Source organism: Haplochromis burtoni, unplaced genomic scaffold (assembly GCF_018398535.1).
Source record: "Haplochromis burtoni strain Fernald_Lab_line unplaced genomic scaffold, NCSU_Asbu1 Contig_382, whole genome shotgun sequence".
NCBI lineage: Eukaryota > Metazoa > Chordata > Actinopteri > Cichliformes > Cichlidae > Haplochromis > Haplochromis burtoni.
Window position 1 is genome coordinate 32,594 of NW_024582743.1, and position 13,961 is coordinate 46,554.

At 36.9% G+C, this 13,961-nt stretch overlaps 2 protein-coding genes across 2 annotated transcripts; one reads left to right on the plus strand and one right to left on the minus strand.

The window, feature by feature from the left end:
• Window positions 1–177: 177 nt before the first annotated feature.
• LOC121811922 (GTPase IMAP family member 7-like) lies at window positions 178–1,021 on the minus strand. Its single transcript, XM_042212615.1, has 2 exons — window positions 994–1,021; window positions 178–920 (listed from the first exon to the last, which is right to left on the minus strand). Exons 1-2 carry the CDS (start codon window positions 1,019–1,021, stop codon window positions 178–180), a joined length of 771 nt encoding a protein of 256 aa, XP_042068549.1.
• Window positions 1,022–1,146: 125 nt separating this feature from the next.
• LOC106633715 (GTPase IMAP family member 6-like) lies at window positions 1,147–11,210 on the plus strand. Its single transcript, XM_042212610.1, has 8 exons — window positions 1,147–1,216; window positions 2,758–2,829; window positions 3,678–3,752; window positions 7,712–7,786; window positions 8,125–8,199; window positions 8,587–8,661; window positions 8,932–9,039; window positions 9,260–11,210. Exons 1-8 carry the CDS (start codon window positions 1,195–1,197, stop codon window positions 9,886–9,888), a joined length of 1,131 nt encoding a protein of 376 aa, XP_042068544.1. The 5' UTR covers window positions 1,147–1,194; the 3' UTR covers window positions 9,889–11,210.
• Window positions 11,211–13,961: the final 2,751 nt, after the last annotated feature.

A 13,961-nucleotide genomic window follows, 5' to 3' on the forward strand; every position in this document is an offset into this window, starting at 1 on the left:
TGCAAACACTATTATACAGAGAATAAAAGGCATAAGACAGCATGTCACCTTAAATCTCACAGCTTATTCAATTTTGCTGTGCAAAAAAAGCCACTGTGATTACTAAAGATGGGAATTAAGAGCTGTTTGTTCACCTTACAGACATATTATCAACTCACAAGAATAGCTAGCATGGTCCTAGTCATCAGCCCAGCCCTTTGCATTAGCCAACACTTTCTGAAACAGGAGGACTTTTCGCTGCAGTTCCAACATGAAGGGAGCGTTCTTTAAAAGCTTTTCAGGTGTGTCTTTATCTTCTTGCTGCAGAATCGTCTGTGCCTTCTCAAACATTTCATCAGTGTAGTGTGATCCTCCATTTGCTGCCACCATGTCATCAATCTTCTTGATCAGCTCAACCACCTGAGTTCTCTTCTTATTCATGTTGTTGAAAACATGGTATCTATTACCACATCGATTCAGCAACTCTTTGAGTTTAGGATGGCTGTTTCTTGTCAAATACTCATGTATGGTTGTTTTCTTGTGAGTCAGGTCATCACCATGAGTAAACAGAATCATCATGTAGTTTGATGCCTCAGGTCCAAAGAGTTCCTCCAGGGCTTGCACACAGTTGTTTTCTTCTTTGGTAAACCGGCCAATCTGAAGGACCAGCAGGAAAACATGAGGGCCTGGAGAGCTCATCTGAATGGATTTTGCAATTTCTTTCTTTATGTCATCTGCACGTTTAGATGTATCCAGAAAGCCAGGGGTATCGACCACATGGATCACTCTCTTGCAGTGTTTAACTCGTTCTCTTGCACAGGTCGCCGTCACCGACTCTGAACTCACTTCAGACTCAAAAAGCTCTTTTCCCACAATCGTGTTGGCAGCAGCACTTTTCCCAACACCCGTTTTCCCAATCATCACAACCCTCAGAGGATCACCTGCAGAAAGAAAAAAATGTTTAGTTAGAAACCCAAATTTAGTTGAAAATCTCATTTAAAGCATCTTTTTTACCTTTAGGGATTGAGTCGCTGTTGCCCATCTCTAGTGCGTTTGGAGAATGAAATTGAAGCAGCACTCCACAGTTTTAGTGTGCACTCCGCCCAGAGGGTGGAGCTAATTCTCAGCCTATATCAGCATGAGTCTGACCTATTTCAAAGCAAGTTGAGAGACGCTGCTGAAACCCACAGCACTCTTCATTAAACATTTGCCAAGATGAATTCTCCTGAGCCTTCTCGTAAGTGACAGTTGTTTAGTTTATTACTTCTTGTCAAAGTTCATCACATTTATGAATCATTTGCTGATGTAATAATGTGATAATGAATTTCGGACCTCGAGATACCCGTATTGGGACCAAGTATCACGTGTTTATTTGAAAATAACATAAAACACAAACAGATTTAACCATTCCTGCATTTTTGCAGTGTTTTAAGAGTAACTTATTTGTTCTGTTTTCCTACAGAATGTCCTGACAAGTTTACCATCGCTCTGTTTGGAGAGAAAGCTGATTTTGTGAGAAAGATTGATAATATAATTCTCAAAGGAACCAACCCTGCAATGACAAATGTGAACAACTTTGTTGAGAGAGAGAATGACTTGTACAGAATCATCAGCACTCCTGATTTTTTTGAAAAATGTCATCAACACGACAAGCTGATTATTGATTTCATGGCACTTTCTGATCCTGGGCCTGATCTGTTCATACTGGCAATCGATGCAGAAAACGACCAAGAAGATAATGTTCGGGCTCAAATACTTAAACTTCAAGATATCTTTGGAGCCAATGTCACACAAAGTTTAGTTATAATCTTAGAAAGCCAAAAGAGCCGTGGTTTACTGGAGAATGTGAAACAAATGTTCTATATCCAGATGGAAATTGTAGATGAAAAATGGTGTTTATGCCGCAAGTCATTCCGGTTTGACTACAAAAGCTGCAGTAAGGATGTTGTGGAACAGCGGAAAAATGATCTGAAACACACAAGGTAAAAACTTCATTTTCTTCCTATCTGTAATATACTGCATTTGAATAACAAGTCTAATTGTATTAACAGTTAGCTTCTGTTTCCTCTAATGAGGGTATCCATCAAAGGTGGAAGAAGTCATGAAATCATTTTTATTTAGTTGAAATGCCATAATGTTAAAATAATAAAATATAGGTTATGTTAAACAAGTCTCATCCATTTCTTGCACTGCTGAGGTTTGGTGGTGTTTCCAGCTTACATAATATAATGACACAATACTATGACACTTCAATCAGATTTTCTGCATTGCATTTAAATTTTGTTCTTTTCATTTAACATTAAAATGGTTCTGGTTAAGGATTAGGCGTTTTATTAGTCCACACTACATGCTCTGAAATGACATGGGGAAGTGTGATTATACGCAAATATATTTTTTATGTTTTGTCATTTGCTTTGTAATTACAATGGTCACAATTACTCTTCCAGAAACACAAAGGTTCTACCTTATAATCCTGGGAGCAAAGGTGAGTTTGTAAATTCAATATATGTTATAAAACTGACTTGTTTTTATTAAATTATAAAGTGAAAGTACACTCACAAAGTAATCAATCAATTCTATTACTGAGTATTGAAAACAGTCATAGTACTAATTTTCTTATTTTTGCAACAGGTATACCGGTATAATGAAAGTTAAATAAAATAGATTTTTTTCAGAGTGAATTAGAAAAAAAAGTATTTGGTTAGATTTCAAAACATTATTTAAATATGTTTCATAATGTGATGCTTTAAAAATTATGCATTATGAATTTTTCCTCAGAAGCCAGGAATCAAACCACATCCATCTCAGAGCAGACTGCCCCACCAGCAGAGGCACCTGGACAAGACAAAGGTATGAAAGGCAAGATGTGAGATCGGGAACTGAGTTAAAGACAGTTTAGTGCTATTTTTGTGGCTTTTCAAGAACCAGTGCTCACTCTGCATAAGACATTTTCAGAGCCGTTTTAATTATATGCGTTCTTGTATGACACTTCTATTGTATTGTAGACCACAATATCAAAGTTTCATTTTTTTTCATATTTATTTTTATTACAAACATTATGTGTATGTTTAGCTAACATTGCCAAATATGTCTGCTTATTAATACCAAGTCAGCTGAGGCCCTCAACATATTGTTGTACTGTGACATAATTTTACCCACTTTTCCTCTGGAGCAACTCATCAAAATACACCAGCTCAGAGCAGACTGCCTCACCTGCCGCATTTTTTCAGCATAAGCTATATCTGTTGCGTCATCTACAACTCCCAATGACAAAACCTTTTCATATTTATATTTTTAGTGAATGTGAGTGCAAATGGTTGTCTCTCTATGTTAGCCCAGAGTCAGGCTGGCGACCTGTCCAGGGTGTCCCCGCCTCTCACCCTATGGTATCCAGGATAGGCCCCAGCTCCTCCACAACCCTGACAAGGATAAGCGGAAGAGAATGGGTGCATGGATGATGGATGGCTGTGTAGTTTAGATTTTTAAAGTATTGAAGATCCTACAAATTGTCCTATGTGAACCATTTAAGTCCAGCTAGTGATCTCTATTTTATTATCTTCTGTTCATGACGACAAAACCTTCTCATATTTATAATTAACTATCAAACATTCTGCAAATGAATACACTGAGGGTACACTGAGGTTTCTGAACATATTGTTGTACTATGACAAAAGTAAGCATTATTCATTTTTCCTCAGGAGCAACTAATCAGAATACACCCAGCTCAGAGCAGCCTACCACACCGGCAGAAAAAGCACGTGTACAAGACAAAGGTATGCTTCAGAAAACCACAATATATTTAACCTCAAAGTAATAGGAAGTGAGACTGACAGTTTGTTCTTTACTTTGGGTAACAGTTTTATTTTTTCACCATAAACTATAACCTAAATTCCAGAAAAGCTGGGAAGTTGTGTAACAGAACATAAGTAACATAATAAATGTTCAAACTGTTTAGTTTTACAATTTTATGCACAAAATTTGCTAATTTCAAATTTGATACTTGCCACAGTTGGGACAGGGGCATTATTACCATGGTGTAGCATCTTCTCTTCTTTTCAAAAGTTTGAAGACGTCTGGGCATCGAGGTTATGAGTTTTGGTGTTGGGTCCCATTTTTGTCTGATATACACTACTGGTCAAACGTTTTAGAACACCCCAATTTTTCCAGTTATTGCAGTTATTAATTTATTGCAATTCAAGTCGTTCAAGGTTACCCAAAACTGAAAAATAATGTACATTTCAGAATTATACAAAAAGGCCTTTTTCAGTGAGCACAAAATGGCAATAACAGTGGAAGAGAGACAGACCATCATAACATTTGAAAATGTAGGTCTTTCCTACAGCAAAATTGCAAATACAGTCAAAGTGTCAGTGAGTACAGTTTCCTCTTCACCATCAAAAGGCTCTCAGAAAGTAGGGCAAACTCTGACAGGAAAAGGTCTGGCAGACCCAAAGCCACAACTCAATTAGAAGACAAGTTTCTGAGAGTTAACAGCTTGTGAGATAGGCAGCTCACAGGACAACAACTTAAAGCACAGTTGAAGTTGTCTGGTCATAGTAACCAAGTCTCAGTTTCAACTATGAAGAGAAGAGCTGCAGGTTTGACAGGACGAGCTGCAGCAAGAAAGCCATTGCTAAGACATCAGAATAAGACAAAGAGGCTTGCCTGGGCAATGAAACACCACCATTGGACCACTGAGGACTGCAACAAGGTAATATGGACTGATGAATAAAAATTTGAAATCTTCGGTTCATCACACAGGATCTTTGTACGCATTTGAATAGGAGAAAGGATGGTTCCACATTGTATGGCATCAACTGTCAAACATGGAAGAGGAAGTGTGATGGTCTGGATCCAGGGTGCCACAGGTGGCGACTTTGATAAGTGAAAGGTTTAGAATACATTTTGTTTATAAATTGATTCCATGATTTCTTTTTTCACAACTCCAATTGTTTATTTGTACTATTATTTCATTTCAGAGTGCAATGAGACATTAAACTGCATAATTTTCAATTTAAAAAAAAAAAAAGAAATTGGGTTGTTCTAACACCTTTGACCCGTAGTGTAGGTTTCAGCTGCTAAAGGGTTTCTGGTCATCTTTATTTTTCATTTAGTGATGCGGCAAATGTTGTCTAGCGTTGAAAGGTCTGAACTGTTGGCAGGCCAATTCCACACTCGGACTCTTCTCCAACGAAGCCATGGTGTTGTAATAGCTGCAGTATGCACTTTTGCATTGCATTGCATTTGTCCTGCTAAAATACACAAGGCTTTCTCTGAAATAGATGTCATCTCGAGGGGAGCATATGTTGCTCTAAAACCTATGTATCTTTTTGCATTCCTAGTTCCTTCCAATACATCCAACCTGCTCATATCATGTGAACTTATGCACCCCCACAACATCAGAGTTGCTGACTTTTGAACTCAGTGCTAATAACATACTGGAAGGTCTCCCTCCTCTTTAGCCCAGAGGACATGCTGGTGATTACCAACAAGCATGTCAAATGGACTCGTCTAACCAAAGCAAACTTTGAAACAGTCCATTTCAAATGACTCTGGACCCACAGGACATGCAATGCTTCCGGACTATGTTTGAATATGGCTTCCTTTTTGCGTGATAGAGCTTAAGTTGGCATGTGTAGATGGCAGGGTGGATTTTGTTAACTGACAGTGGTTTCTGGAAGTATTCCTGGGCCCATTTAGTAATGTCAGTGACACATATGCCGATGAGTGATGTAGTCAAAGGAGCTTGCAAAGAAATGATGTGATGTAGTGTTGTTTTAGGGCGCGAAGACCACAGGCATTCAATAGTCTCTGGCCTTGTCCCTTAGAGAAATCCAGTTTCTCTAAATCTTTTGATTATATTATGTACTGCATGAGAGTGAGACTTGCAAAGCCTTTCCAATTTGATGTTGAGGAGCATTGTTTTTGAAGTATCCACAATCTTTACAAGCACTATTTGACAGACTGGAGCCTCTGCCCTAAGACTTCCCTTATAACTAATCATATTATATGTTACCTGATATCAGTTAAGTTAATTACTTGCTAGGTATTCTCCCAGTTTAATCTATTTGAACTTCAGAACTGAAGAAGGATGAGAGGTGAAACGTCCTCAAGAAACTTGAAATCCAGACGCTTTTCTGTCCAAGCTCCTTAGACCTTTTTGAACTTCCTTGACTTGTCAGCCATTTTTTGCCCCATGCCAGCATTTTTGGGAGATGTAGCAGGCTTCTGAAATGACCTCATTTGTTGGATAAGGTTGTACAATTTCTCAGTTTAAACCTTTATGTTATTTATGTTCTGTTGTGAATAGAGATGGGCCGTAATGCATTAAAAGTAACACATTACTGTAATACGATTACTTTTTTAATGAGTAAATTAAAGGATTACTATTTCAAAAAAGAAATTAAGACCTGAACTCTTCCACAGCATGCATTTTTAATTTCTCTTTGATATTTGGCCATATTGGGGCCCGATGAATGTAAAAACAAAGAATTACCAGAATTTTTTTTACCTGATTTTTGTTTCTAAGAAAAATGAGATCCACATATCAGGATATTCATTTAAAATGTCGATATAACAGTAGCTGTATAATGTCCTCGTAAGTGGATATCAGGTCCTTGTAGAGCAAAATTGAGTATTTTGGTCTAAATAACCCAAAATGTGATGTCCACATATGTGGACGCCAGGTCCTAGGAGGTTAAAATACTCTTACTTTTCCGTAAGCATGCTGCGTTACTAAACCGTGATTTTGTTTGTGAGAGTGTTTCATGACAATGATGTACGAACGTGCAACGTCCGTGGCAGCAATAGACATGTGTAGATCAACAATGGATGATACGGAGTGCGGGAGAGAGTACGACCATGCAGCGTTTAAGCTTGGAAGTACTGACATTACTTTGAGTTTAATTTCGTAAAAAGGGACATTAACATCCGCTGTACACTCTGCATGGGAAGAAAACTTCTTTCTGCAGCAAAAAATGAAACTTCAAATCTGAGCAAGTACCGGGCACGCTGCCACGGGAATGTGAAATTCACAGAGAAACTCCGGATCCCCCACTGACATAACCACTGCAACCCCAGGCAAACCTCCACCCGCCCCACTCCTGCTAAACAGGTGAAAATAGATTTAATGAATCTTTGATTTTATTTATTTACTGCTGTGTTTTACTTGCATCTATTTGAAAGAGTGAGTATAAACACAAAACACTGTTTTTATTTTATATGCTGGAATATGCAGCAAATATAGGTTTAAATGTTAAACAAATTCTTCAAGTCAAAGACTGTTGCCTATAATTTCAGTTTTTCTTGATGCATAAAGTTAAAAGATTAAAACTAATAAAACAAGTTTGAAAAAGGGACTTTTTTCATCATACTGGTTCGTGTAATTTGAAAGAATCTTAGTTTTCATTTTGTTCAAATTTAAAGAGGTTCTGGAATTTGGGTTGCATATCTGTTGTGTTATATACAATTCCCAATGACAAAACCTTTTCATACTTGTGTTTTTTAGTAAATGTGTAGTCCAGATTTGTAAGTATTGAGGAACGTACAATTATCCTATATAAGCCGCTTAAGGACAGCTACTCATCTCTATTTTTTATGATGTAGAAACCTTCTGATATTTATAATTAACTTACATGGCCAAACATATCTGTTTATGAATAACAGGTACGCGGAGGTTTCTGAACATATTGTTGTAATAAGACAAAAGTATGCATTATCCACTGTTCTTCAGGAGTCAGTACTCAAAGTACATCCAGTTCAGAACAGACTGTCCCAACTGCAGAAGAAGCAGCTGTACAAGAGAAGGGTATGCTTCAGAAATCCACAAAACATTTTATCTCAAAATGACAGAAAATGAGTCAATTTAAATATCTGTACATGACTAACACGTTTATGACCAATGTAAACAAATTCCAGACAATTTAATGCTTTTGTTACATTTTTAACACTTACTGTGTAAGCCATTTAAATGTTTTTAATTATATGTATAAAATATCTCTTTATTTTATTTATAAAATGACTGTGTGAAAACCTTATGTGCATGTGTAGCTAATGTTACCAAACCTGCTTAGAAATAACAAATGTGCTGAGATTCTGAACATATTGTACTGTGATAGAAGTATGTATTATCCACTTTTTCCTCAGGAGCAAATAATGAAAATACACCCAGCTCAGAGCAGACTACCAAACCAGCAGAAAAGGCACTTGTGCAAGAAAAGGGTATGCTTAAAACAAAAACAATATATTTAATCTCAAAATAATAGGAAGTGAGTAGTTTGCTCTTTATTTTGTATAACACTACTATTTTTTCACCATAAACTGTATCTGTTGTGTTATCTATAATTCTCAGTGACAAAAAAATCTCATATTGATGTTTGTTAGTAAATGTGTAGTTGAGATGTTTTAAGTTTTGAAGATCCTACAGCCAACCTATGTTAAGCCATTTAAGTCCAGCTAGTCGTCTTTATTTTATTATCTATAGTTCATGATGTTCTCATACTTTTTAAATAACTTACATTACCAAACATGTCTGTTTGTGAATAACGAGTATGTTGAGGTTTCTGAACATAATGTTGCAATAAGATAAAAGTATCTTCTTTTCTTCAGGAGTCAGTAATCAAAGTACATCCAGCTCAGAACAGACTGTCCTACCTGCAGAAGAAGCAACCGTACAAGAAAAGGGTATGCCTCAGAAATCCACGAAACATATCATCTCAAAATGAAAGAAACAAGAGACCATTTGAATAATATTTGCACAACATGACTAAAAACCATTTTAATTACATTTAAATTGAATAATAATAAATTGAGTAATTTAATACTTTTATAAGACATTTTATGTCTTTTTGAGAACTTGTGAGCACCCTGTGTAAACAAGTGCAATTTTTTCATCATATGTGATATGTTTAGACAAGATAAACTTGCTTTCATGATAAAATACCAATCAATCAGGAGCCAGGAATCACAGTACATCCATCTCAGAGCAGACTGACCCGCCAAGAGGAAAAGGACCTGGAAGAAACAAGGGTGTGCTTCAGAAAACTACATCTAATTCTGAAAGTGAGATCATATAAACTGATATTTGATGTATATTGTTTTAGAAAATACAGTTTAAAAAAATCTAATTTTAAAGTGGTCATAAGTAAGACAACTTAAACATAACAAAGCTTGGAGATCTAAATTTTCTGCATTTTATTTAAAGCTGACATATTGGCACCCAGAGGTTGAAAACCAACACTATTGGAAACTATTGATGAAATAATCTAGCATTTACTTTCAGCTGAGAGGGGCAGTGATGCAAAGGAAGACATCATATTTAACATCATTCTGCTGGGACAAACTGGGACTGGGAAGAGTGCGACTGCAAACACCATCCTGGCTGCTGGGAAGCACCACAAGGACAAAGGCCAGGGTTTTGAAGCCAAGCCAAGCTCCATACCAATCACCACCAAGTGTAAGGACAAAATAATCGAGATATGTGGAACAAAAGTTAGACTGGTCGACACCCCAGACTTCTTTTATGAAGATAAACCTATAGAGGAGGCACAAGTAGAGGAGTGTAAGAGGTACTGTCAGGAAGGTCAGTGTGTAGTGTTACTTGTGATACAGTTGGGCAGGTTCACAGATGGTGAAATAGGAATATTAGAGAAACTGGAAGACAAGCTTGGCTGGAAAATCAGGAAAAACACAATTGTCCTATTTACACATGGAGATGATTTGAAAGGCACAGTGGATCAGTTTATCGGCAACAGGAGTTGTCTCAAGCACATTGTGAAATCTTGTAACAATCGTTACCATGTATTCAATAACAACTCCAAGGATACTAAACAAGTCAGGGAGCTCTTTGATAAATTTCGTGAAGAAAGCTTTTTAAACTCAAAACCACATTCACAGTGCCCTTTATTCTAGCTACTGCTGATTCAGGGGTGTGAAGTGTAATTTTCTGATGGCATGTGAACTAATTTTACATTAAACCTAGATATCATGATTTGCCATTTTGTTTCATCTTGAATATTTAGCCAAACTGAAAGGACATTAGTAAACAATGTATAATTTTTCATCAGACTGCCAAAGTTGGTGATACAACCTCTAGCTCTTATGTATGTATATGAAATAGTGCAGTCAGTTATAAAGACTAACTTTAAAAGACTTAGAAACATGCTGAGGAGAGCTTGCTGTGAAATTAAAGTGGTTCCTAAGCAACATACAGATTAAATGTTTATGAATAAATTGAATACATTTTTGATTTTATTTACCTATTTTTTTTCTGTGACTGATGTTTGGACAACACAAAAGACTTCAAACTGGAAATGCAGTGAAAAATAAATTATACAACACACTCACATAGCCTTAACACATGTTAAAGCTATAATATGCTTCTACTTATTCCATTACTGGCTCATTAGTGTGTTCTCGAGTTTTTGCTGAAATGCGCATTGGGGAAGTGAAAACAAACTGAAAGAATAGAAGCTTCAAACTTCTATTTTCCACTGTATCATCATATGAAAAGTTGCAGCTTTTTATGTTTGTAGCCTGATAATTCAAATTTCATTAGATCTGACTGTTATCCCTTCCATATCACATCTACCTCAGTGCTTTTTCTCTAGCTCAGTGAATTCCTCTCTAGTCCCTAAATGGATCTTTCAGGCCAAAGCCGCCTTCTAAAAATGCATGGGCATCTGGTATTCTAATGATAGCTTGTTTTACTAAACAATAAATGTACCAATAGCATACAGAATAAATAGGCTAAACACAAATAAAAGTTATTATTCAGAGGACAAAGGTGACACGTGGCCGTTTGTAATTTGCAGGTGTTTGTCAATTTAAACATACATTCAGTTTCTCCTCTGAATGTGCAATGAATGTAGTATTGTAGAAAAAAAGTCATCAATATATACATTATCATTTGGCATTAATTTTCTCGCTGTTCTTTTTTTTTCTTGTTTCTGTGCAATAAACTGCCACTGCTACCTGTACTCTTGCTCATGAACACATTCATTTATGATAACATTACTACTACCATCAGTGAAAAGGTGCTGTTAACCGTACTGCTTTATTTTGCAATGGACATGTAACTGTGTATGAATATTTTGCTAAAACTGTCAGAAGGAGTGCCTGAACTAGAAAAAAGAATGTTTGCAAAAGTTAATCAAACATCACATCATCAGCTAGCTATAAAATAATAGACCATTATTAGCCAACACTTTAAAGTCTTTGTTATATTTGTCAGAAAGCAATGGTTGAAATTATGTTTTTTTACCTAATAAAAAATGTTGCATAAACAGCTGATGAAACCAAATCGATCCTGATATTATGCATAGCAAGAAAATAGAATATGCTTCTAAGTTAGTAAACCATCTGTCTGGATTAGTCTCAGCCAACTGGAATGTTCACTGTACAATTTCTTAGGTGTTTGCCATTTCTTTCAACATCTCTTTCAACACAGTAGGTTAGTTTGACAATTTCAGAAACATATGTGGTAAAGATAGTGTTGCTCAATGGCCGCGCCAAGTCATAGAGAGCAGATACTGCTTCCTGCTAATACTGAAATAACAACAATAGGCAGTGGCTCTGAGTTACTGATGAAAGTGCATCTCAGAAACAGTTTACTGATAATGAGGAAGCTTCAATAGGCCACAGACTTAATTTTGTGGGAACACCTGGATATTAGGTATAAATATAATTTGTCTAAAAGTAATTTTAGGTAAAAAATTATTTCTTAAACAAACATAATCATAACTTTACTATTACTTAATAATGAATGCATAACTTACCCTTTTATATAAACTACAAGGCTAAGTACAAACAATAGTCAGCTTTAAAAAAACAAACACCATTTGTTAAGAGAACAAGGGCGACACCTGGTGGTGATGGGTCTGAGTGAAGTACATACAGTATCTCACAAAAGTGAGTACAAGTACACCCCTCACATTTTTGTTATATCTTTTCATAGCAAAACATTGAAAATATGACACTTTGATACAATGTAAAGTAGTCATTAACCTTGTATAACACTGTACAAAACTGAGTACACCCCTAAGTGAAAATGGCTAATTGTGCCCAATTAGCCATTTTCACTTCTGGTGTCATGTGAAGTCTAACACGGCACATAGTGGCAAATAATTCTCTGAGGATCTGAAAAAAGGATTGTTACTCTACATAAAGATGACCTAGGCTATGAGAATATTGCCAAAACTCTGAAACTGAGCTGCAGCACAGTGGCCAAAACCATGCAGTTTAACAGGACAGGTTCCACTCAGAACAAACCTCACCATGGTCGACCAAAGAAGTTGAGTGCACATGCTCAGTGTCATACCCAGAGGTTGTCTTTTGTAAGATAGGTGTATGAGTGCTGCCAGCATTACTGCCGCGGTTGAAGGAGGGTCAGCCTGTCAGCGCTCAGACCATATGCCGCACACTGCATCACATGGCTGTCGTCCATGAAGGAAGTGTCTTCTAAAGATAATGCACAAGAAAGCCTGCAAACAGTTTGCTGAAGACAAGCAGACTAAGAACATGGATTAGCTGTGGCCTGATGAGACCAAGATAAACTGATTTGGTTCAGATGGTGTCAGGGTGTGTGGTGGCAAACAGGTGAGGAGTACAAAGACAAGTGTGTCTTGCCTACAGTCAAGCATGGTGGTGGGATGTCATTGTTTGGGGCTGCATGAGTAATGTTGGCACTGAGGATCTACAGTTAGTTGAGGGAACCATGAATGCCAACATGTAATGTGACATGTACTGAAGCAGAGTATTCTTCCTTCCCTTATTCCCTTCATTCAGAAACTGGGCCACAGGACAGTATTTCACTTCTCTGTACAAGTAACTTACCAGATGCAGCTGATTTGTTTTTCATATATGGTTTAATTTGTTAAGGTTTGTTTGTTTTTAAGTGGGCATGTGCCCCTGCCTTGCTCCCACCAATATCAACTGTGTCTGAAATCACTCACTCCTCACTTAACAGAACATGAGTGGTGGGCAATTAATTTTCCCAAGGGGTCCCATGAGAAACTGGGATTGTTGGGACCAATATGCTGCACTCAGTTCCGCTCGGTATTAATTTTAAATCTTTATAAACTGCTACTGGTAATAGTAGATGTTACAATTAGAAATTGTAAAATTAAATTAATGTGATTTACATGTAATTACATAATAGATGTCTTTGAGATCATTCAGTTATTCACTGCTCCCCAGAAAGTGGAATTTCTGATAAAACCCAAAATGAAATTTTACAATACAAATAACATTTACTGATATATCCATGAGTAAATGGTTAGGTTATTTCTCATTAACGCAAATATCTAGTCAGCCACTCGGGATCGGGGGAGATTGGTGATTTAAGACACTTTAAATGTGGCATGGTTTTTCATAACAGAGGTCAGGGTAGAATGCCCAAACTTTTGGAGCTGACCGTAACGAAACAACAACTTGTTACAACTGAAGTATCCTCAAGAGCATCTCTGAATGCACAATATGTCCAACGTTGAAGCAGATGGGTTACAGCAGCAGAAGACCAGATTGGGTGCCACTCCTGACAGCTAAGAACAGGAAACTGCTACAATTCACACAGGCTCACAAAAATTTGACAATAGAGGTTTGGAAAAATGTTGCCTGGCCTGATGAATCGCAATTTTTGGTGGAACGTTTGGATGTCAGGGTCATAGTTTGGTGTAAATGCATGAAATCATGGATCTATTCATTTTACATATCAGTATTTGAAATAATCACAGAACTGTTACAGTACTTACTACGGAGCGTGTGCTCAGGAAATCCGGAATCTGTTGTTACCACAAACTGCCACACGAGGGCGCTCAAGTAGAAAACAGATGATTTACAAAGCATTTTTACAAAGTGATTTACACAAGACAAACAAATATGGAAGCCCGTTTCCACCACACAAAAAAATGTAAAGTTTTGAGTTAATAAGTCGAAATTTCGAGAAAAGTAACTCAAAATTTCAAGTTACCTCTGCCAATCAGTAA